Here is a 25,662-nt window from a genome sequence, read left to right on the forward strand (position 1 = left end):
GAATTCCCCATTTTCTCTCCCTCCTTTTTCAAAAAAGTGGGATTACATTAGCTACCCTCCAATCCATTGGAACTCTTCCAGAGTCGATTGAGTGCTGGGAAATGATCACCAATGCATCCACTATTTCTAGGGCCACTTCCTTAAGTACTGTGGGAAGCAGAGCATCAGGCCCTGGGGACTTAACAGGTTTTAATCCCAGTAAATTCCCCAATACAATTTCCTGACTAATCAGGATTTCCTTGAATTCTTCCTTCATAGTAAGTAGCCTCACAACGCCAGGTTAAAGTCCAACAGGTTTATTTGGTAGTGCGAGCTTTCAGTACTGCCCCTTCATCAGGTGAGTGCAGGATTTGGTTCACAAACGGGGCATATATCGACACAAACTTAATTACAAGATAATGATTGGAATGCGAGTCTTAACAGGTAATCAAGGCTTTACAGGTGCAGACAATTTGAGTGGAGAGAGGGTAAACAACAGGTTAAAGAGGTGTGAATTGTCTCCAGCCAGGACAATTAGTGAGCCCAGGCAAGTCATGGGGGTTACAGATAGTGTGACATGAACCCAAGATCCCGGTTGAGGCCGTTCTCGTGTGTGGAACTTGGCTATCAGTTTCTGCTCAGCGATTCTGCGTTGTCGTGTGTCGTGAAGGCCGCCTTGGAGAACGCTTACCCGAAGACCAAAGGCTGAATGCCCTTAACTGCTGAAGTGTTCCCCAACAGGGAGGGAACACTCCTGCCTGGTGATTGTTGAGCGGTGTCCATTCATCCGTTGTCGTAGCGTCTGCATGGTCTCGCCAATGTACTATGCCTCGGGACATCCTTTCCTGCAGGGTATCAGGTAGACAATGTTGGCCGAGTCACAAGAGTATGTTCCGTGTACCTAGTGGATAGTGTTCTCTCGTGAGATGATGGCATCCGTGTTGATGATCCGGCACGTCTTGCAGAGGTTGCTGTGGCAGGGTTGTGAGGCGTCCTGGTCACTGTTCTCCTGAAGGCTGGGTAGTTTGCTGCGTACAATGGTCTGTTTGAGGTTGTGCGGTTGTTTGAAGGCAAGTAGTGTGGAGTTGACCTTGTCGAAATGTCTGTCTTCACCGATGACATGCTGAAGGCTCCGGAGAAGATGTCGCAGCTTCTCTGCTCCGGGGAAGTACTGGATGACGAAGGGTACTCTGTCCACCATGTCCCGTGTTTGTCTTCTGAGGAGGTCGGTGCGGTTTCTCACTGTGGCGTGTCGGAACTGTCAATCGATGAGTTGAGCACCATATCCTGTTCTTAAAAGGGTGTCTTTCAGCATCTGTAGGTGTCTGTTGCGATCTTCCTCATCTGAGCAGATCCTGTGTATACGGAGGGCTTGTCCATAGGGGATGGCTTCTTTAACATGTTTACGGTGAATACTGGAGAAGTGGAGCATCGTGACGTTATCCATGGGCTTGCGGTACAGTGAAGTGCTGAGGTGACCGTCCTTGAGGTGACCGTGCGTGTGTCGAAGAATGCAACCGATTCTGGCGAGTAGTCCATGATGAGTCTGATGGTGGGATGGAACTTGTTGATGTCATCATGAGGCTGTTTCAGTAATTGTTCGCCATGGGTCCAAAGTAAGAAAATGTCATCGATGTATCTAGTGTATAGTGTCGGTTGAAGGTCCTGTGTGGTGAAGAAGTCTTGTTCAAACCTGTGCATGAAGATGTTGGCATATTGAGGTGCGAATTTGGTCCCCATGGTTGTTCCATTTGTCTGGATGAAGAACTCGTTGTTGAAGGTGAAGACATTGTGGTCCAGGATGAAGCGAATGAGCTGTAGAATTGCATCTGGAGATTGGCAGTTGTCGGCGTTGAGTACTGAGGCAGTTGCAGCAATGCCATCATCGTGGGGAGATGCTGGTGTAGAGTGCCGAGACATCCATTGTGACAAGGAGTGTTCCTGCTTCAACTGCTCCATAGGTGCTGAGTTTCTGTAAGAAGTTCGTAGTGTCGCGACAGAAACTGGGGGTTCTTTGTATGGTGGGTTTCAGGATGCCCTCGACGTAGCCAGAAAGGTTCTCACACAGGGTCCCATTGCTTGATACGATGGGACGGCTGGGTGTGTTGGCTTTGTGTATCTTCGGGAGGCAGTAGAGATCTCCAACGCGAGGACTTGGAGATCTCTACAGCCTTTAGAGTCACCTGATGAGGGAGCAGTGCTCTGAAAGCTTGTGTTACCAAATAAACCTGTTGGACTTTAACCTGGTAGAATAGAATAGAATACCTACAGTGCAGAAGGAGGCCATTCGGCCCATCAAGTCTGCACCGACCACAATCTTCCCCACACCCAAGGCCCTATTCCCATAACCCCACATTTTTACCCTGCTAATCCCCCGACACCAGGATCAATTCAGCATGGCCAATCAACCCAACCCGCAGATCCTTGGACTGAGAGAGGAAACCGGAGCGCCCAGAGGAAATCCATGCAGGCACAGGGAGAATGCGCAAACTCCACACAGACAGCGACCCGAGGCTGGAACTGAAACCGGGTCCCTGGCGCTGTGAGGCAGCAGGACCAACCACTGTGCTACCGTGCCGTCCATTTAAGTGCAAATGATGGACTCTGTCAGTCGCACCAGGAAGGTGGCATCACAAAGACCAGCACCAAGGTTCACAAGACAGAGCTGGGCCTTCTGCTGGATGCCATCGAGGAGAGGAGGACCATCTTCTTCCCACGGGATGGGCAACAACCCAGGGGTCAGGCTGGCAATGAGGACTGGAAGGCAGCGGCTGTCAGTGCCCATGCACTGGCACAAAGGACCGTCGCCCAGTGCCTAAAGAAACTGAAAACTACTGGTGATGGGGCGTTCTAGCTTCAAAGAGCAAAGGAGTGGCAGATGATTAAAAGCTCTGAAATTGATAACGTGTTGGGAAGACAAATCTTCATGTTCAGCTGTAGCCCATTCGACTACATACAAAAAATCCTCTCAGGAAAGGCAGGTTGTCAACTTAAACATGTTCACACATAATTAACAGCTACTTTGACAGAGTTTTCCAATTTTAACTATTGGTGCTTGGATTTTTCACACAGATATTCCGTGTGCTACCTCCTCATTTCCCTAACTGTGGCATTTAACTGAGTGTGGCCCATGCTGCTGGCTGGCTGACAGCTCAACAAGGGACCCAGTAATGTATGTGGCTAGTATGTGTTCCAGCAAGTTTGGAGTTCTTAACAGCTCCTCAAGGCAGACAGTCCCTCTTAAAGGTAACTTGCACTCATTTAGAAGGAGATTGCTACTGTCTGCCTGTAGTGAAAGTAGTTGCAAGTGGATGCTAAACAAATAGAGCACATGGGACACTGATGTGGCGCAAGAAGCTTTAGTGATGGAGGTAGACAGGAGGAAAGAGGCTGTGTTTCCACAGGGGCCTATGAAGCACTCAAGGTTCATCCTTAGAAGGGAATGCAAACTGGTAGCTATTCTGCAGCACAGGTCTGGTTTGAGAAGAGAGCACAATAAGTGACCAATAGGACAGCTACTGCCAGAATTCAAGAATAGCAGAAATTCCCGTACCAACTCCTCCATTTACATGCAAAAAGAATTACATTGAGGCCTGGTTGATAAAAGTTGATGTGGAGATGCCGGCACATCTCTTTAGTCTGTCTTGATACTCTCTCCACTCACATTGTTTGTATCTTAAAGACTTGATTAGCTGTAAGTATTCGCATTCCAACCATTATTCATGTAAATTGAGTTTATATGGCCTGTTTGTGAACAGAATTCCCACTCACCTGAGGAAGGGGCTTAAGACTCCGAAAGCTTGTGTGGCTTTTGCTACCAAATAAACCTGTTGGACTTTAACCTGGTGTTGTTAATCTTCTTACTGATAAAAGTTGAAACAAGCATTGCGATTGCATGTCAGCCTGGAAGATGTAAATGTGTCGTTCTTTGGCACCTTTAATAGACTGGGCATCAAACTGACAAATTAAGATCTACGTTCATTGTCTCTGCAAACCCATTGAATTCTATTTTTATCTGCATATTTATTGCAATAAAAGTGTCAGGATCTGATTGAAAACCGGCATGTTTCTCTCCAAAGAAGGTTTTCTCTCCAGATTTAAGGGACTTCGTCAAAAAAATAACAGGAGGGCGTGTCTCATGCCATCTGGTGTTGTGAGACTACTTACTGTGCCTACCCGAGTCCAACACCGGCAACTCCACATCATGGCTACCAGACAGGATGTATAGTTGTTGAAGTGCATCCATGTGTTCTTTAAATGTCTGCCATTGCCTATCCACTGTCCATCCCCTTAAGTATCCTTTGCCAGCTTTTTCTAGCCAATGCACATCTCATACCATCAAAGTTAGCTTTCCTTAAGTTCAGGACCCTAGTCTCAGACTTAACTGTGCCACTCTATTTTAATGAAGAATTCAATCACATTATGGTCACGCTTCCCCAAAAGATCTCGCACCACAAAGTTTCTAATTAATCCTCTCTCATTACACAATACCCAGTCTAGAATGGCCTGCTCTCCAGTTGGTTTCTCAACATATTGGTTGAGAAAACCACCCCTTGTATGTTCCAGGGGTGGCACAGTGGTTAGCACTGCTGCCTCACAGCTCCATGGACCTGGGTTCGATTCCAGCTTGGGTCACTGTTTGTGTGGAGTTTGCACATTCTCCCCATGCCTGCGTGGGTTTCCTCCGGGTGCTCCGGTTTTCTCCCAGTTCAAAGATGTGCAGGTTAGGTTGATTGACCATGCTAAATTGCCCCTTAGTGTCCCGGGATGTGTAGGTTAGAGGGATTTAGCTGGGTAAATGTGTGAGGTTGTGAGGATAGGGCCTGGGATGGGATTGTTGTCGGTGCAGACTCAATGGGCCAAATGGCCGCCTCCTGTACTGTAGGGTTTCTATGATTTCTATGATCCTCCTTCATCGCATTGCTACCAGTTTGGTGAGCCCAATCAATTAGCAAATTGAAGTCACCCATGATAACTGCTGCATCTCTAATTTCCTGCTTGATGCCATCCCCAACCTCACTACTACAGTTTGGTAGTCTGTACACAACTCCCACTCACATTTTTTGTCTTTAGGTGTTCCGCAGCTCCACCCATGCATTTCCACATTGTCCAGGCTCATGTCCTTCTTTACTATTGCATCAATCTCCTCTTTGGCCAGCAACACTACTCCACCCCCCTTTTCCGTCTATCTTGACAAAATAAAATAATCTGGAGAAGAAATAGAAATGGTATTCTTGCACATACTTAATAATTCAGTTGAAAAGGGTGTAGTGCCAGAGGACCGGCAGGTAGCTGACATAAATCGTATTGAAAAAGGGGGACGGAACATGTTCAGGGAATTTAAAAAACAGTCATTTTAACATTGGTGGTAGGAAAATGATGGAAATCTTAGTTAAGGAGACAACAGAAGAAAATCTGGAATTCAGAAATATAGTCAGCTTGGATTTCAAAAGACCAAATGTTGCTTGAACTGCCTTATTGTTTGGGGAGGTGGAGAGAGTAGACAATAAGAATGCAGTAGATTCAATTTATCCGTGTTTTCAAAAAAGCCTTCAATGAAGCCATTAATTGACAAATTAATAAGGTTAGAGAATGTGGATTCGGGGAACAAATTGCAGAATAGAACATAGAACATAGAAAAGCTACAGCACAAACAGGCCCTTCGGCCCACAAGTTGCGCTGAACATGTCCCTACTCACCTATAACCTCTATTTTACTAACTTCCATGAACTTATCCAAAAGTCTCTTAAAAGACCCTATCGAATCCGCCTCCACCACCACTACCGGCAGCCGATTCCACGCACCCACCACCCTCAGTGAAAAACTTACCCCTAACATCTCCTCTGTACCTACTCCCCAGCACCCTAAAACTGTGACCTCTTGTGGCAACCATTTCAGCCCTGGGTAAAAGCCTCTGAGAATCCACTCTATCAATACCTCTCAACATCTTATACACCTCTATCAGGTCACCTCTCATCCTTTGCCTCTCCAAGGAGAAAAGACCTAGCTCTCTCAACCTATCCTCATAAGGCATGCCACCTAATCCAGGCAACATCCTTGTAAATCTCCTCTGCACCCTTTCTATGGCTTCCACATCCTTTCTGTAATGAGGCGACCAGAACTGGGCACAGTACTCCAGGTGGGGTCTGACCAGGGTCCTATACAGCTGCAGCATTATCTCCCGATTTCTAAACTCAATTCCTCTATTGATGAAGGCCAGTGTTCCATATGCCTTCTTAACCACAGCCTCCACCTGCGACGCTGCTTTGAGCACCCTATGAACCCGGACCCCAAGATCCTTCTGATCTTCCACACTGCCAAGCGTCTTACCCTTAATATTATATTCTTTCATCCTATTCGACCTGCCAAAATGAGCCACCACACACTTATCTGGATTGAAGTCCATCTGCCACTTCTCCGCCCAGTCTTGCATCTTATCTATGTCTTGTTGCAACTGCTGACATCCCTCTACACTATCCACAACACCGCCAACCTTTGTGTCATCAACAAACTTGCCAACCCATCCTTCCACAGTGTTCCACAATGTTCCTCATTGTTCCACAGGAGCAGGCTGAGGGTAAGAGAGTTTGTTTCTGCATTTTATTTATTTAGTTTTCAGTGAATTTTGTGTTAAAAATCGGAGGTTTTTTCCAAAACCGGAAGTAGGCCCAGGAGAAGCCTGGGAAGGTTTTTGGAAGGTTTAAAAGCAGGCCACACTTTTGAGTGGGCAGCGGAGTGAGCAGGGAGCAGAGTGTGAGCTGTAAGGGCTTTGGCTCACAGGGCTTTGGCGGAGGCGAGGAACGTTGTTTGTTTTTCTTCTTTTCTCTCCCCCCCCCCCCCCCCCCCCCTTTGTTTGATCTTCCAAAAACTAAAAAGGAAATGGCAGGCATGAGTGGGAGGCCAGTATACTACATTCGGTGTGAGATGTGGGAGTTCCTGGAGACGACTTGCCTCCCAGAAGTCCATATCTGTGCCAGATGCGTGGAACTGCAACTCCTGAAGGGTCATGTAAGGGAGCTGGAGCTGCGGCTCGATGACCTCAGTTTAGTTAGGGAACATGAGAGATTAATAGATAGAAGTTATAGTCTGTTAGTGACACCAGGGTCTCTGAAGGAAGACACGTGGGTCACAGTTAGGAGGGGTAGTAGTCAGAAGGGTGATGTGCCAGAAAGTACCCCAGTGGCAGTCTCCCATAAAAGAAGGATGGGCAACAGATGGGATAAGGGAAGGGAGTGAGCAGTCTGTGGAGGGATCCCCTGTGGTTGTCCCCCTCCAAAATAGATATATTGTTTTGGATTCTGTGGAGGGGGATGACCCTCCAGGGGTAAGCCACGAGGACCAGATCGCCTGCATGGAGACAGGCTCAGGGGTCCGGAAGGGAAAGAAGGGGTTTAGGAGAGCGATAGTGGTGGGGGACGCAATGGTTAGAGGCACGGACCGGCGGTTCTGTGGGAGCGAACGAGAATCCAGGATGGTAGTCTGCCTCCCTGGTGCCGGGGTACTGGATGTCTCCGAGAGGGTAGGAAGCATATTAAAAAAGGAAGGTAGTCAAACGGACATAATTATACACATTGGTGAAAATGATGTAGGTAGGAAGAGCAGGGGGGTCATACGAGAAAAATTCAGGGAGATGGGTGCAAGGCTAAAAAGTAAGGCCTCCAGGGTAGCAATCTCTGGACTGCTCCCGGTGTCTAGTACAAGTGAGGCTCGGAACGGGGAGATTCTACAGTTGAACGCATGGCTAAAGGACTGGTGCAAGAGGGAGGGTTTTAAATTCATAGATAACTGAGAAGTCTTCAAGTCAGGATGGCAACTGTACAGAAAGGATGGGTTACACCTTAACTGGAAGGGCACAAATATCCTGGCTGGGAGTTTTGCTAGAGTGTTTCGGCAGGATTTAAACTAGTGTGGCAGGGGGGTGGGGAACAAAACAGTAGGTCAGTAATTACTGAGGCTGGGGTTGAGCTGGGGGCCAGGGCAAGGCTAGCTAAGAAGAGGAGCACTCTGGAGGAGGATGACCTGAGTGGGCCTGGAGGTCTGGAGTGCATCTGCTTCAATGCGAGGAGCGTAACGGGTAAGACAGACGAACTTAGGGCCTAATGCTTACGCAGAATTTGGATGTGGTTGCGGTGACGGAGACTTGGTTAAAAGGACAGGACTGGCAGCTGAATATTCCGGGGTATAAGTGTTTTAGGCGAGACAGAGGAGGGGCTAAAAAAGGTGGGGGAGTAGCAATATTAGTTAGGGAGCATATTACCGCGGTGCAGAGGGTAGACAATTGAGAGGGGTCATGTACTGAGTCACTGTGGGTGGAACCCAGAAACAGGAAGGGTGCAGTCACTATGCTGGGGGTGTACTACAGACCACCCAACAGCCCACGGGAAGTGGAGGAAAGGATATATCAGGGGATTCTGGATAGGTGCAGAAAAAATAGGGTTGTTGTAGTGGGGGACTTTAATTTCCCTGGTATGGACTGGAAAGTGCTTAGAGCTGGGATTCCGGATGGGGAGGAATTTGTAAAATGCATACTGGAAGGTTCTTTGGAACAGTATGTAGATAGCCCAACTAGAGAGGGGGCTATACTGGACCTAGTTCTGGGAAATGAGCCCAGTCAGGTCGTCAAAGTTTCGATAGGGGAACATGTGGCAAATAGTGACCACAACTCTGTTAACTTTAGGATAGTAATGGACAAGGATGAGTGCTGTCCTACGGGCAGGTTGCTAAATTGGGAGAAGGCTAACTATAGCCGGATTAGGCAGGAATTGGTGGATGTTGATTGGGAGAGGATGTTCGAGGGTAAGTCCGCGTCTGGCATGTGGGAGTCTTTTAAGGAACAATTGATAAGGTTGCAGGATAGGCATGTGGCTGTAAAAAGGAAAGATAGGAAAGGTAGGATTCGAGAGCCGTGGATAACCAGGGAAATTGAGGATCTGATTAAAATGAAAAGGGAGGCGTACGTTAAGTCCAGGCAACAGAAAACAGATGGTGCTCTGGAGGAATACAGAGAGAGTAGGAAAGAACTCAAACGGGGAGTTAGAAGGGCAAAAAGAAGTCACGAGATGTTCTTGGCAGGCAGGATCAAGGAGAATCCTAAGGCATTCTATTCATACATTAGGAACAAAAGAGTTGTCAGGGAGAAAATCGGACCTCTCAGGGACAAAGGAGGGGAATTATGCTTAGAACCCAAGGGAATAGGGGAGATCCTAAATGAATACTTTGCATCGGTATTCATGAAGGAGAGGGACGTTTTAACCGGGAGTGTCTCGGAGGGAGGTGTTGACCCGTTAGAGAAAATCTCCATTACAAGAGAGGAAGTGTTAGGTTTTTTAGGTAACATTAAAACTGACAAAGCCCCAAGGCCTGATGGCATCTATCCTAGACTGCTCAGGGAGACGAGAGATGAAATTGCTGGGCCTCTGAAGGAAATCTTTGTCGCTTCTTTGGACACAGGTGAGGTCTCTGAGGATAGGAGGATAGTGAATGTGGTCCTGTTGTTTAAGAAGGGTAGCAGGGATAACCCGGGAAATTATAGGCCAGTGAGCTTGACGTCTGTGGTAGGGAAGTTGTTGGAGAGGATTCTTAGAGACAGGATGTATGTGCATTTAGAATGGAACAATCTCATTAGTGACAGACAGCATGGTTTTGTAAGAGGGAGGTCATGCCTTACAAATTTGGTGGAGTTTTTTGAGGAAGTGACAAAAACGGTTGACGAAGGAAGGGCCGTGGATGTTGTCTATATGGATTTCAGTCAGGCATTTGACAAAGTCCCACATGGCAGGTTGGTTAAGAAGGTTAAGGCTCATGGGATACAAGGAGAAGTGGCTAGATGGGTGGAGAACTGGCTTGGCCATAGGATGATAGTCATGAAGTGGAGATGCCGGCGTTGGACTGGGGTAAGCACAGTAAGAAGTCTCACAACACCAGGTTAAAGTCCAACAGGTTTATTTGGTAGCAAATACCATAAGCTTTCGGAGCTTGCTGCTCCTTCGTCACCGTAAGCTTTCGGAGCTTGACGAAGGAGCAGCAAGCTCCGAAAGCTTATGGTATTTGCTACCAAATAAACCTGTTGGACTTTAACCTGGTGTTGTGAGACTTCTTACTTGGCCATAGGAGACAGAGGGTAGCGGTCGAAGGGTCTTTTTCTGGCTGGAGGTCTGTGACCAGTGGTGTTCCGCAGGGCTCTGTACTGGGACCTCTGCTATTTGTGATATATATAAATGATTTGGAAGAAGGTGTAACTGGTGTTATCAGCAAGTTTGCGGATGACACGAAGATGGCTGGACTTGCGGATAGCGATGAGCATTGTCGGGCAATACAGCAGGATATAGATAGGCTGGAAAATTGGGCGGAGAGGTGGCAGATGGACTTTAATCTGGATAAATGCGAAGTGATGCATTTTGGAAGAAATAATGTAGGGAGGAGTTATACAATAAATGGCAGAGCCATCAAGAGTATAGAAACACAGAGGGACTTAGGTGTGCAAGTCCACAAATCCTTGAAGGTGGCAACACAGGTGGAGAAGTTGGTGAAGAAGGCATATGGTATGCTTGCCTTTATAGGACAGGGTATAGAGTATAAAAGCTGGAGTCTGATGATGCAGCTGTATAGAACGTTGGTTGGGCCACATTTGGAGTACTACCTCCAGTTCTGGTTGCCGCACTACCAGAAGGACGTGGAGGCATTAGAGAGAGTGCAGAGAAGGTTTACCAGGATGTTGCCTGGTATGGAGGGTCTTAGCTATGAGGAGAGATTGGGTAAACTGGGCTTGTTCTCCCTGGAAAGACGGAGAATGAGGGGAGATCTAATAGAGGTGTATAAGATTATGAAGGGGATAGATAGGGTGAACGGTGGGAAGCTTTTTCCCAGATCAGAAGTGACGATCACGAGGGGTCACGGGCTCAAGGTGAGAGGGGCGAAGTATAACTCAGATATTAGAGGGATGTTTTTTTGCACAGAGGGTGGTGGGGGCCTGGAATGCGCTGCCAAGTAGGGTGGTGGAGGCAGGCACGCTGACATCGTTTAAGACTTACCTGGATAGTCACATGAGCAGCCTGGGAATGGAGGGATACAAACGATTGGTCTAATTGGACCAAGGAGCGGCACAGGCTTGGACGGCCGAAGGGCCTGTTTCCTGTGCTGTATTGTTCTTTGTTCCATTTCCTCATCCAGGTCATTTATAAAAATCACAAAGAGCAAGGGTCCCAGAACAGATCCCTAGGGCACTCCACTGGAATAAAACATTATTTTTATTCATTCCAGGAATGTGGGCTTCGCTGGCTCAGCCAATGTTTATTACCCATCTCTAATTGCCATTGAGAAGGTGGTGGTGAGCTGCCGCCTTGAACTGCTGCAGTTCATGTGGTGTAGGTATCCCGCAGTGTGGTTAGGGAGGGGGTTCCAGGGTTTTGAACCAGTGATGGTGAAAGTACAGTGATATAATTTCAAGTCAGGATTGTGAATGTCTTGGAAGGGAAATTCCAGGTGGTGGTGTTCCCATGTATATGCTGCCCTTGTTCTTCTAAATGTTAGTAGGTTTAGAAGTTTCTGTCTAAGGAGCCTTGGTGAGTTCCTACATCTTGTAGATGGTACGCAATGCTACTACTGTGCGTTGGTGGTGAAGGGAGTGAATGTTTGTGGAAGTGATGCCAATCACGGGGTCCTGAAAAGTATCAAGCCTTCTTGTGTTGGAACTGCAGTCATCCAGCCAAGAGGAATGTATTACATCACATTGACTTGTGGCTTGTAGATTGTGGAGCCAGGAAATGAGTTACTACCGTAGGATTCCTAGCCTCTGACCTGTTCTTGTAGCTACAATAGTTATATGGATAGTCTAGTTGAGTTTCTGGTCAGTGGTGAATCCCAGAATGTTGACAGTGGGGGATTCCGTGATAATGCCATTGAATGTGAAGGTGCATCCTTGTTGGAGATGGTCATTGCATTTGATTTGATTTATTATTGTCATATGTATTGGTGTAGAGTGAAAAGTATTTTTTCTTGGGTGCTAAACAAGCAAAGCAGGCAGTTCACAGAGAAGGAAAGGAGAGGGTGCAGTGTTGCAGTCATGGCTAGGGTGTAGAGAAAGATCAACTTAATATAAGGTAGGTCCATTTAAAAGTCTGAAAGAAGCAGGGAAGAAGCTATTCTTGAGTCGGTTGATATGTGACTTCAGACCTTTGTATCTTTTTCCCGACGGAAGAAGGTAGAAGAGAGTATGTCCGGGCTGCATGGGATTCTTGATTCTGCTGGCTGCTTTTCCACGGCATGAAGTGTAGACAGAGTCAATGGATGGGAGGCTGGTTTGCATGATGGACTGGGCTTCGTTCACAACACTTTGTAGTTTGTTGCGGTCTTGGTCAGAGCAGGAGCCACACCAAACTGTGATACATCCGGAAAGGATGCCTTCTATGGTGCATCCGTAAAAGTTGGTGAGAGTTGTAGCGGGCGTGCCAAATTTCCTTAGCCTCCTGAGAAATTAGAGGCATTGGTGGGTTTTCTTAACTATAGCAAAGGCGTGGAGGGACCAGGACAGGCTGTTGGTGATATGGATACCTAGAAACTCGAAGCTCTCAACCATTTCCACTTCATCTCCGTTGAATTAGACGAGGGCATGTCTTCCACTATGCTTTCTGAGGTCAATGACTATCTTCTTCATTTTACTGATATTGAGGGAGAGATTGTCATCGCACCAGTTCTCTCTTTCCTGTATTCCGTCTCATCATTGTTTAGATCCGACCCACTATGGTGGTGCCATCAGTCAACTTGAAAATTGAGTTGGAGAGGAATTTGACCACACAGTCATAGGTGTATAAGGAGTATAGTAAGGGGCTGACGACACAGCCTTGTGGGGCATGGTGTTGTGGATCATTGTAAAGGAGCTTGACGTGCTTGGCACATTGTGTGGTGCAAATGTTACATGCCACTTGTGAGCCCAAGCCTGGATATTGTTGCATTTGAACATGGACTGCCTTGGGATCTGTGGAGTCATGAATGGTACTAACATTGTACAATCATCAGCCAACATTCCCAACTCTTATCTTATGGTGGAAGGAAGGTAATTGATGAAGGAGCTAAAGATGTTTGGACCTAGGATGTTAGTCCAAAGATCTGTGGGTTAGGTTGATTGGCCAGGTTAAAAAATTGCCCCTTAGAGTCCTGGGATGTGTAGGTTAGAGGGATTAGCGGGTAAAATATGTGGGGGTAGGGCCTGGGTGGGATTGTGGTCGGTGCAGACTCGATGGGCCGAATGGCCTCCTTCTGCACTGTAGGGTTTCTATGATTTCTATGATAGGACACTCCCCTGAGGAACTCCTGTCGTAATGTCCTGGTGCTGAGATGATTGACCTCCAACCACCCCAACCATTTTTGTTTGTGCTAGGTGTGAGTCCAACTAGCGGAGAGTTTTCTTTCCAATTCCCATTGATTTCTAGTTTTGCCTAGATATCAAGGGCAGTCATTCTCAGTGTTCTCCCCTCTAATGTTTAATTCTTCTGTCCATGTTTGAACCAAAGCTGTAATGAGTGGCCCTGATAGAACCCAAACTGAGCGTTATTGCTAAGTAAGTGCCGTTTATTGATAGCACTGTTGATGATTCCTTCCATCACTTTGCTGATGATCGAGTGTAAACTGTAATTGGCTGGGTTGGATTTGTCTAAATTTTAAATATTGGGCATACCTTGGCAATTTTTCACTGATGGATAGATGCCAATGTAGTAATTGTACTGGAACACCTTGGCTAGGAATGCAGCAAGTTTTGAGCGCAAATCTTCGTACTATTGCCGGAATATTGTTCAGACCATTTGCAGTATCCAGTGCCTTCAGCTGTCTCTTGATATCATGTGGAGTGAATCAAATTGGCTGGATACTGGCATCTTTGATGCTGGGGACCTCTGGAGGAGAACGAGATGGCTCATCCATTCAACAACTATGGCTGTAGATTGTTGCGAATGCTTCAGTCTTACCTTTCACATTGATGTACTGGGCTGCCCCATCATTGAGAAAGGGATATTTGTGAAGCCACCTCCACCAGTGAGTTGCCATTTACGCAGTATGTTGCTGGACTGCAGATCTTGAATCTGATCCATTATTGTGGTATTGGATATTGTTTGTCCCTCGTGGGGACCATGATTGGGTTTAATTGGAGTTGGCTTTTATGATTAGAAATAAAACACCAAAGGTACCTATTTTTTAAAAAAGGCAAGTAATCATGAGGGCAGAGGAAACACTACAAGACACTCTGAAAGTGTCCCTGAATAAGTGTAGCACCACCATTGACAGATGGGGGAATTGCTTTCCTTAGAATTCATAAACAGGAGAACAAGCATCTGCGAAGGCGCCAGTCACCTCAAGTCTCAGGTGGAGCACGCAGAGACCAAGTATAAACAGTGGAAAGAGAGCACAGAATGCGGAGCATCCCTCCCACCCACCTCATCAAACACCACCTGTCAAACCTGTGGCTCCAGGATTGGACTATTCAGCTACCGCAGAACCCACCTCCCCAGAGTCATCCTCGACCCTGAGAGACTGCCAAAGAAGAAGAGTTCAACATGGGAAGAGTGCTGATTTATCAGCTGAAAGGATATGTGATAATCATCAGGAGGTCTTCTTGCCTATGTTTGACCTGATGCCATGAGATTTCAGCTAGCTAGCCAGCTAGCAGATCACAGAGTGAATGGTAATGAGATGCAGAAGATGGGAAGTATTGCTCCACACTACTATGACTGTGTGGCCAAATTCCCCTCCAACTCGATTTTCAAGGTTGTTGACGACACCACCGTAGTGGGTTGCATCTCAAACAATGACGAGACAGAGTACAGGAATGGAATAGAGAATCTGGTGAACTGGTACGGTGACAATAATCTCTCCCTCAATGTCAACTAAATGAAGGAGATTGTCATCGACTTCAGGAAGAGAATATGCCCCTGTCTACATCAACGGGGATGAAGTAGAAAGGGTCGAGAGCTTAAAGTTTTTAGGTGCCCAGATCACCAACAACCTGTCCTGGTCCCCCCCATGCCGACACTATCATTAAGAAAGTCCACCAACGCCTCTACCTTAGAAGACTAAGGAAATTTGGCATGTCAGCTATGACTCTCACCAACTTTTACAGATGTACAATAGAAAGCATTCTTTCTGGTTGCATCACAGCTTGGTATGGCTCCTGTTCTACCCAAGACCGCAAGAAACCACAAAAGGTTGTGAATGTAGCCCAATCCATTACGCAAACCAGCCTCCCATCCAATCACTCTGTCTACACTTCCAGATGCCTCGGCAAAGCAGCCAGCAGAATTAAGGACCCCATGCACCCCGGACATTCTCTCTTCCACCTTCTTCCGTTGGGAAAAAGATACAAACGTCTGAGGTCATGTACCAACCGACAGAAGAACAGCTTCTTCCCTGCTGCAATCAGACTTTTGAATGGACCTACCCTGCATTAAGTTGATCTTTCCTAGCTATACTGTAAAACTACATTCTACACTCTTTCGTTTCCTTTTCTATGAATGGTATGTTTTGTCTGTATAGTGCGCAAGAAGTAATACTTTTCACTGTATGCTAATACATGTGACAATAATAAATCAAATCAAACAAGGATTTGTGCTGACATCGTTGCTGTTTACAATTTTCCTTTAAGACTTGGAATTTGAAATCAAAAGTACAATTTCTAAATTTACAGATGAAACCCAATTGTGGGCAGAATGGTTAATACTGAGGGCTGCAATAAATGACAGGAGGGCATTAATAAACATGCAGAATGAGCAAATAATTGGCTAATGAATCAATGTGACACAGTGAGGTGGTACATTTTTGTAGGAAGAATAAGAAGGTCGCTTATTACTTTAAAGGTGCAAGTCTTGCAGATAGTGAGGAACAGTGAGGGGCAGATAGAAAGGTGGACTTGCAGATAGTGAGGAACATTGTCAGAGGCTACAGAAGGATATAGATAGGCTGGAAATTTGGGCAAAGAAATGGCAGATGGAGTTCAATCCAGATAAATGCGAAGTGATGCATTTTGGTAGAACTAATGTAGGGGGGAGCTATACGATAAATGGCAGAACCATAAAGGGTGTAGATACGCAGAGGGACCTGGGTGTGCAAGTCCACAGATCCTTGAAGGTGACGTCACAGGTGGAGAAGCTAGTGAATAAGGCATATGGCATGCTTGCCTTCATAGGACGGGGCATAGAGTATAAAAGTTGGGGTCTGATGTTGCAGTTGTATAGAACGTTGGTTCGGCCGCATTTGGAATACTGCACCCAGTTCTGGTCGCCACACTACCAGAAGGATGTGGAGGCTTCAGACAGAGTGCAGAGGAGGTTTACCAGGAGGTTGCCTGGTATGGAAGGGTTTAGTTATGAGGAGAGATTGGGTAAACTGGGGTTGTTCTCACTGGAAAGACGGAGGATGAGGGGTGACCTAATAGAGGTGTATAAAATTATGAAAGGCATAGATAGGGTGAACGGCGGGAAGCTTTTTCCCAGGTCGGTGGTGACGTTCACGAGGGGTCATAGGTTCAAGGTGAAGGGGGGGAGGTTTAACACGGATATCAGAAGGACATATTTTACACAGAGGGTGGTGGGGGCCTGGAATGCGCTGCCGGGAAAGGTGGTGGAGGCAGACACACTGGGAACGTTTAAGACTTATCTAGATAGCGACATAACGGAGTGGGAATGGAGGGATACAAAAGAATGGTCTAGTTGGGACCAGGGAGCGGCGTGGGCTTGGAGGGCCGAAGGGCCTGTTCCTGTGCTGTATTGTTCTTTGTTCTTGGCAGAGTAGAGAATTTCAAAATACAAACATATACCTTTCACTAAAAGTTGCACCGCAGGTCAGCAAGATTTTGAAAAGGCAGGTCAAGCATTAGGCTTTATTTCTAGAGTGATAGAATTGAAAAGAATGGAGGTTATGTTAAACCTGTATCAAACTTTCATTAGGCCACACTTGAAATACTGCTTGCGGTTCTGATCATATTAAGGATAAGGGGAGGCAGTAGAAAGAAGGGACACCATTATCAGTATGAAAAAAGTAGAATCCGTATGGATCAATGTAAACGGTAATAAAGAATCAGTCACATGAGCAGGTGTTATCTACATATCAAATGTACTGATTAGGGAATTCAGTGAAGTGCATGGGGGATTTCAACCAGTTTATTTTTAAAATATTCTTTCATGGGATGGGACGTAAGGCCAGCATTTGCTCATCCGTAATTGCTCTTGAGATGTGGTGGTGAGTCCCTTTCCTGAACCGCTGGAGTCGATGTGATGTAGGTACACCCACAGTACTTTTAGGAAGAGAGTTCCAAGAATTTGACCCAATGACAGTGAAGGAACAATGATTTAGTTAGAGGTCTAGATGGTTGTGGCTGCAAGGGGAGCTTGGTTCAATGAGGCTGTGAATTAAACAACAAAGAAATTAGGGTTCTTGACTGATTCAATTTCTCAGTTTGCCTTATTTCAAAGATTAAGTTAAGACCTTGCATTTATGCAGTGCATTATCACCTCAGGACATCCCAAAGTGCTTTGCAGTCATCTTTTTTGAAAGTATATTTTCTATTGTTATATTGACAACACAATGTTTTACAAAGAATTGTACTTTTACCTTGATGGTTGCTTGATGATTAATGTAAGTTTCTTTTGCGTTCAGGTAGTGTGCCCTCTCTAGCAGCTGGTCTGTTATTTGGGAGTGCGGCTGGGTTTGGCGCCTACCAGACCACTCGAGACCCCAAGAACATATGGTTATCACTAAGTCAGTATTCCGACTACATTAATTATGTACTTATTTGTGTATTGAACTTATATTTAGCTGTAAGAAATTTAACTGAGTAGGTCCTGCCCCGACCCGATCTACCAAAATGCATCACCTTACATTTATCTAAATTAAACTTGATGGTTTGAGTTATAAGGAGAGACTGGATAGACTGGGACTTTTTTCCCTGGAGCATAGGAGACTTAGGGGTGATCTTCTTGAGGTCTATAAAATAATGAGGGACATAGATAAATCAATATCTTTTCTCAAAGGCAGGGGAATCTAAAACTGGAGGGCATAAGTTTAAGGTGAGAGGGGAGAGATACAAAAGGCTCCACAGGGCAATTTTTTCACACAGAGGGTGCTGAGTGTGTGGAACAAGCTGCCAGAGGCAGTAGTAGAGGCAGGACAATTTTGTCTTTTAAAAAGCATTTTGACAGTTACATCGGTAAGATTGATATAGAGGGATATGGGCCAAATGCGGGCAATTGGGACGAGCTTAGTGGTAAAAACTGGGCGGCATGGACAAGTTGGGCCGAAGGGCCTGTTTCCATGCTGTAAACTTCTATGACTTCTAAGTCCTGGTAACATCCTAGTAAATCTTTTCTGCACTCTTTCTAGAACATAGAACATAGAAAAGCTACAGCACAAACAGGCCCTTCGGCCCACAAGTTGCGCCGAACATGTCCCTATAGGCTTACCTATAACCCTTTATCTTACTAACTTCCATGAACTTATCCAAAAGTCTCTTAAAAGACCCTATCAAATCCGTCTCCACCACCACTACCGGCAGCCGATTCCACGCACCCACCACCCTCTGAGTGAAAAACTTACCCCATACATCTCCTCTGTACCTACTCCCCAGCACCCTAAACCTGTGACCTCTTGTGGCAACCATTTCAGCCCTGGGTAAAAGCCTCTGAGAATCCACTCTATCAATACCCCTCAACATCTTATACACCTCTATCAGGTCACCTCTCATCCTTCGCCTCTCCAAGGAGAAAAGACCTAGCGCTCTCAACCTATCCTTATAAGGCATGCCTCCTAATCCAGGCAACATCCTTGTAAATCTCCTCTGCACCCTTTCTATGGCTTCCACATCCTTTCTGTAATGAGGCGACCAGAATTGGGCACAGTACTCCAGGTGGGGTCTGACCAGGGTCCTATACAGCTGCAGCATTATCTCCCGATTTCTAAACTCAATTCCTCTATTGATGAAGGCCAGTATTTCATACGCCTTCTTAACCACAGCCTCCACCTACGACGCTGCTTTGAATGTCCTATGAACCCGGACCCCAAGATCCTTCTGATCTTCCACACTGCCAAGCATCTGACCCTTAATATTATATTCTTTCATCCTATTCGACCTGCCAAAATGAACCACCACACACTTAGAACATAGAACAGTACAGCACAGAACAGGGCCTTCGGCCCACGATGTTGTGCCGAGCTTTATCTGAAACCAAGATCAAGCTATCCCACTCCCTATCATCCTGGTGTGCTCCATGTGCCTATCCAATAACCGCTTAAATGTTCCTAAAGTGTTTGACTCCACTATCACTGCAGGCAGTCCATTCCACACCCCAACTCTGCGTAAAGAACCTACCTCGGACATCCTTCCTATATCTCCCACCATGAACCCTATAGTTATGCCCCCTTGTAATAGCTCCATCCACCCGAGGAAATAGTCTTTGAACGTTCACTCTATCTATCCCCTTCATCATTTTATAAACCTCTATTAAGCCTCCCCTCAACCTCCTCCGCTCCCACTTATCTGGGTTGAAGTCCATCTGCCACTTCTCCGCCCAGTCTTGCATCTTATCTATGTCTCGTTGCAACTGCTGACATCCCTCTACACTATCCACAACCCCACCAACCTTTGTGTCATCAGCAAACTTGCCAACCCATCCTTCCACTTCCTCATCCAGGTCATTTATAAAAATCACAAATAGCAAGGGTCCCAGAACAGATCCCTGGGGCATTCCACTGGTGACCGACCTCCATGCTGAAAAAGACCCATCTACAACCACTCTTTGCCTTCTGTGGGCAAGCCAGTTCTGAATCCATAAAGCAATGTCACCTTGTATCCCATGCCCCTTCACTTTCTCAATGAGCCTTGCATGGGGCACCTTATCAAACGCCTTGCTGAAGTCTAGTTTGATAAGATCCTTTCTATTATACGGTGACCAGAACTGTACACAGTATTCCAAGTATGGCCTTACCAATGTCTTGTACAACTTCAACAAGACGTCCCAACTCCTGTATCCAATGTTCTGACCAATGAAACCAAGCATACCGAATGCCGCCTTCACCACCCTGTCCACCTGTGACTCCACTTTCAAGGAGCTGCGAACCTGTACCCCTGGATCTCTTTATTCTATAACTCTTCCCACCGCCCTACCATTAACTAAGTAAGTCCTGACCTGGTTCAATCTACCAAAATGCATCACCTCACATTTATCTAAATTAAACTCCACCTGCCATTCATCAGCCCACTGGCACAATTAATCAGGATCCCATTGCAATCCTAGATAACCTTCTTCACTGTCCACTATGCCACCAATCTTAAGTGTCATCTGCAAACTTACTAATCATGCCTCCTAAATTCTCATTAAAATCATTCGTATAAATGACAAATAACAGTGGATCTAGCATTGATCCCTGAGGCACACCGCTGGTCATAGGCTACCCTCTGTCTTCTGTCATCAAGCCAATTTTGTGTCCAATTGGCTGCCTCAACCTGGATTCCATAAGTTCTAACCTTATGCAACAACCTACCTTTGCTCAAGTCCATGTGGACAACGTCGACTGCACTGCCCTCATCCACTTGATTACCCTTTCAAAAAACTCAATCAAATTTGTGAGAAATGATTTTCCACTCACAAAGCCATGCTGACTGTCTCTAATCAGTCCTTGCCTCTCTAAATGCCTGGTAGATTCTGGCTCTCAGAATACCGTCTACCAACTTATCCACTACAGACATTAGGATCACTGCCCTGCAGTTCCCAGCTTTTCCATGATGCCCTTCTTAAACAAAGGCACAATGTTTGCCTCCCTCCAATCTACAGGCACCTCACCTGTGGCTGTCGATGATTCAAAACTCCTCTAGGGACCCGCAATTTCCTCCCTAGCCTCCCACAACGTCTTGGGATACACTTCACCAGGTCCCAGGGATTTGTTTACTTTGATGTACTTTAAGACTTCCAGCACCACCTCCTCTGTAATATGTACACTCATCACTATTTATTTTTCCAAATTCCCGAACATCCATGCCTTGTTTTTCTAACAAAATTATTCAGAAGGAAACCTATTGAGAGCATGCTGGCTCTCTGTAGAGTAATCCAGTCAGTGTCTCTACATATGGTTGCCTCTGAATGAGTATTCCAACCACATTAGTAATGAACTTATTTGTGTATTGTATATTAAGTTTTCATTTGGCTGTGTAAGTTCCATTTGTCTCAAATGCCCATCTAATTTCCTTTTGAAATCATTCTTCATTTCCACATCCATTATCTTCATGGGCAGTGAGTTCTAGGTCATTACCCTCAGTGCATAGAGAAGTTCTTCCTTCCGTTACATATCTTGCCCAAGAACTACATCAGTGCCCTCTGTTCCTTGCTATTGGGAACTGCATTTCTGTGTGTACCTTTTTTAAACTTGCCATAATCTTGTAAACTCATCAAACCTCCCTTTGCTCCCAAGAGAAAATGCCCAGCCTCTCTAATCTAACCTTGTGGTGACCAGAACTGATTGCAGTTCTCTAGTAATTGCCTAACCAGAACTTTATAAAGATTCAGAAGAACCTCCTTGCTTTTATATTCAGAACATTTATTTATTAAGCTCAAGATCCCATATAATTTGCTAACGAATTTCTAAATATGTCCTACCACATTCATAGATCAATGCACATGCATCCCAATTCCCTCTGTTACTGTACACTCTTTAGAACTATACCATCAAGTTTATATTTCCCTCTAACCTGCCAAATTGCATCACCTCCCACTTATCTGGACCAAAGTCCATCTGCCCACTCTGCTAGACCAACTATGCTCAGTTGCAATTAATTGATATCATCCTCCATGTTTGCCAACCTCTCTGTTTGGCATTATCAACAAATTTTGAAATTTTAAACTACATTCCAGTATTCAGGTCATACAGCCAAAAAGCACTAATTTTCGGTTAACATTGTGGTTCAGTCTGAAAAACGACTATGTACCACAACTCGCTGATTTTGATCTGTAAGACAGTATTTTTACTCAAGTTCGCACTGACCCTTCTATTGCATGAGTCCCATTTTGTTAACCAGCCTTTTACATGATACTTTGTCAAGGATTTTTTCTTATTCATTTGTGGGACATTGGCGTCGCTGACTGGCCAGCATTTATTGCCCATCCCAAGTTGCCCTTGAGAAGATAGTGTTTAGCTGCCACCTTGAATTGCTGCAGCCCATGTGCTGTGGGTTGACCCACAATGCCGTTAGGGAGGGAATTCCAGGATTTTGACCCAGCGACTGCGAAGGAATGATAATATATTTCCAAGTCAGGACGGTGAGTGGATTGGAGGGGAGCTTGCAGGTGGTGGTGTTCCCAGTATCTGCTGCCCTTGTGCCTCTAGATGGATGTGGTCATGGGTTTGGATGGTGCTGTCTAAGGATCTTTGGCGAATTGCTGCAGTGCATCTTGTAGATAGTACACACTGCTGCTACTGTGCGCGGTGGTGGAGGGAGTGGATGTTTGTATATGTGGTGCCAATCAAGCGGGCTGCATTGTCCTGGATGGTGTCAAGCTTCTTAAATGTTGTTGGAGCTGCACCCATCCAGGCAAGTGGGGAATATTTCATCACATTCCAGAGTTGTGCCTTGTAGATGGTGGATAGGCTTTGGGGAGTCAGGAGTGAGTTACTCACCGCAGTATTCCGAGCCTCTGACCCACTCTTAGAACCACTGTGTTTATGTGGTGAGTCCAGTTGAGTTTCTGGTCAATGGTGACCCCAAGGATGTTGACTGCGGGGGATTCAGTGATGGTAATACCATTGAATCCCCCACTGTTTTCTTAAAACCCATATTGACAACATCTTTCAACTTGCTCAGTTACTTCCTCAAAAAAATAAATAAGATTAGTCAGGCACAATCCACCTGTCACAAATCCATGTTGGCTTTCCCTAATTAACTCAAACTGTTGATTATTTTTTTGCTCTCTGATTATTACTAAAACCTTACCACTGATAAATTTCCTGCAGAGTAATCTTTTATGTCTTTTTGTATTTGAAAGTTGCTTCAGGAGCACTGACTGGAATAATGGGAATGAGATTTTACAATTCAGGAAAGTTCATGCCGGCTGGTTTGGTTGCAGGAGCAAGGTAATATGATCACCCTGTGCACCCAACAGGAAAGTTTCTATTGCTGAAGAGCAGAAACAACTTTATTTATATATGATTTGAAAAAGTAATTGACTAAAGCTTGAAATGTAATCATTTGTGGAATGCTACATCACAACGTAGGTTATGGGAACTTCTTATCAATAGGTACAGCCCAAGGGAAAGGGCCAAGGGAAGCGGTGATAAAGATGCAAATAAATCCAACCATTAACTTAGTAAATTTTATGCTCTGAGGTAGAAATAAAAGTTAGATGGTACATAAACCATCTATGATTTCTTCAGAGACTTGCATTCAGAAACCTTTGTTTATCCCAATTCAGTGTTTACCATGCCTGTTTTGACCCTGCATTCCTTTACAAAGTCATGTATCTCTCCATGCCTGAGCTGAGAGTCTTCATTGAGTGAGCATTTGTTGGCTGCTTCCATGCTGCCTCTTATAGCTGAATCATGAACATTTAGAGAACATAGAACAGTACAGCACAGAACAGGCCCTTCGGCCCACGATATTGTGCCGAGCTTTATCTGAAACCATTTCCTGATTCCTGTATCATAAAGGCCATTTTTTAATGTTTTCGTAGTTTATCTCCCAGCTGCCTGAATTTTCAATCAAAGCAGAAAATGCTGGAAATAGAGGAAGAAACATTTAATGGTTCTGGTTACATGCCAATTTTTGTCAGATCAGGCACAAGTTAGAGATTTAATTTTTGAGTATGATTGCTTGCAAAGGCCCATCAGTCCTTCTGCACGAGTGAATCTGTATGGGGGAACTTCAAGACTGTTTCAGGATGGCAAGCACACTCTTTGGAGAGTTGACTGCAGAGGCAATCAGAGGTGGGGTCTGCTGAAACATGTTGTTATGCTGAGCCTGATGCTGCCACTCATGGATGCTTGCATTGGTCTGGCCTGCCTGGTGATTGAAGTATAGGAAGCATTTGTCCCACTCCTCGGAGTGGAAGGACAAACAGCGAGGGACCTTGCACCGATCCCTGAAGTATACCATTGGACATAACGTTCCAGTCACAGAAACAACATTTGACCATTACCCTCTGCCTCCTGCTAGTAAGCCAATTTTGGATCCAATTTGTAAAATTGCCCTGGATCCCATGGGATCTTGCCTTCTTGATCAGTCTCCCATGTGGGACCTTATCAAAAGCCTTACTGAAGTCCATGTCGACTACATCAGGTAGAACGGTGGCACAGTGCTTGGCACCATGGACCCTGGTTCAATTCTAGCCTTGGGAAACTGTGAGTTTGCAAATTCCCCCCATGTCTGCGTGGGTTTCCTCTAGTTCTCCAGTTTCCTCCCACACTCCAAAGATGTGTGGGTTAGCTTGATTGGCCATGTTCAATTGCTCCTGAGTGTCAGGGAGATTAGCAGAGTAAATACGTGGGATTAGGGGGATAGGGCCTACATGGGACTGTTGTCGGTGCAGGCTTGATGGGCCAAATGGCGTCTCTCTGCCCTATCGGGATTCTATGATCAGTATGTCAGACCAGAAGAGCTGTTTTCTGCGGCTGTGCCCATGACATGCCATATTGTTGGATTTTAATGTACGTTTCTTCCTGGATGTTATAGCTCGGTGCTTGGTTCCTTCATTCTGAATTAAAATACATTTTATCTCCACGAAAAAAACCCATAAAACTCCAAATTAACTAACCCACTAATTGGCATATGAGGCCTTTTACTTTACCAGCCAAGGACAATTGTCATTCCTGTGGTAACTTGAGACCACAAATAAGTATGTTGTTTAAAAGAAAGAACTTTGCTACGGCTCTTCAGGGGGGTTTAAACTAATTTGTCAGGGGAGTGGGAAAAGGAGTTGTAGTCCAGAAGTCAGTGTTGAGGGTGGTGAGGTATTGGGGAAGGTATCAAGGTCAAGGGTGAGTACCGGTAGACAGGAAGGTGGGTTGAGGTGTGTCTACTTCAATGCAAGGAGCATCCGGAACAAAGTAGATGAACTTGGGGCATGGATTGGTACTTGGGACTACGATGTTGTGGCCATTACGGAGACGTGGGTAGAACAAGGACAGGAATGGTTGTTGGATGTTCCGGGGTATAGATGTTTCAGTAAGTGTAGGTAAGCTGGTAAAAGAGATGGAGGAGTAGCATTGTTTATCAAGGATAGTTTAACGGTTGCAGAAAGGCACTTCGAGGGGGATCTGCACACTGAGGTAATATGGGCTGAAGTTAGAAATAGGAAAGGTGCAGTCACGTTGTTAGGAGTTTACTATAGGCCCCCAAATATTAATAGAGATGTGGAGGAAGAAATTGCTAAGCAGATTATGGATATGTATGGGGGTCACAGGGTAGTTGTCATGGGGGACTTTAACCTTCCAAATATTGATTGGAACCTTTGTAGGTCAAATAGTTCAGATGGGGCAGTTTTTGTGCAGTGTGCGCAGGAGGGTTTCCTGACACAATATGTGGATAGGCCAACAAGAGGTAGAAATCATAGAAACCCTACAGTGCAGAAGGAGGCCATTCGGCCCATCGAGTCTGCACCGACCACAATCCCACCCAGGCCCTACCCCCACATATTTACCCGCTAATCCCTCTAACCTACGCAT

The 25,662-nt window shown here is 45.6% G+C and overlaps 1 protein-coding gene across 1 annotated transcript in view; it reads left to right on the top strand.

Annotated features, from left to right (window-relative positions):
* The window catches only part of LOC144511020 (transmembrane protein 14C-like), a 70,232-nt gene that overhangs the window by 30,341 nt on the left and 14,229 nt on the right, over window positions 1-25,662 (top strand). The window contains exons 2-3 of the mRNA XM_078240998.1: window positions 17,617-17,718; window positions 22,989-23,076. Coding sequence (XP_078097124.1) covers window positions 17,617-17,718; window positions 22,989-23,076 — 190 coding nt within the window. The remainder of the gene's footprint in view (window positions 1-17,616; window positions 17,719-22,988; window positions 23,077-25,662) is intronic.

Source organism: Mustelus asterias, chromosome 2 (genome assembly GCF_964213995.1).
Source record: "Mustelus asterias chromosome 2, sMusAst1.hap1.1, whole genome shotgun sequence".
NCBI lineage: Eukaryota > Metazoa > Chordata > Chondrichthyes > Carcharhiniformes > Triakidae > Mustelus > Mustelus asterias.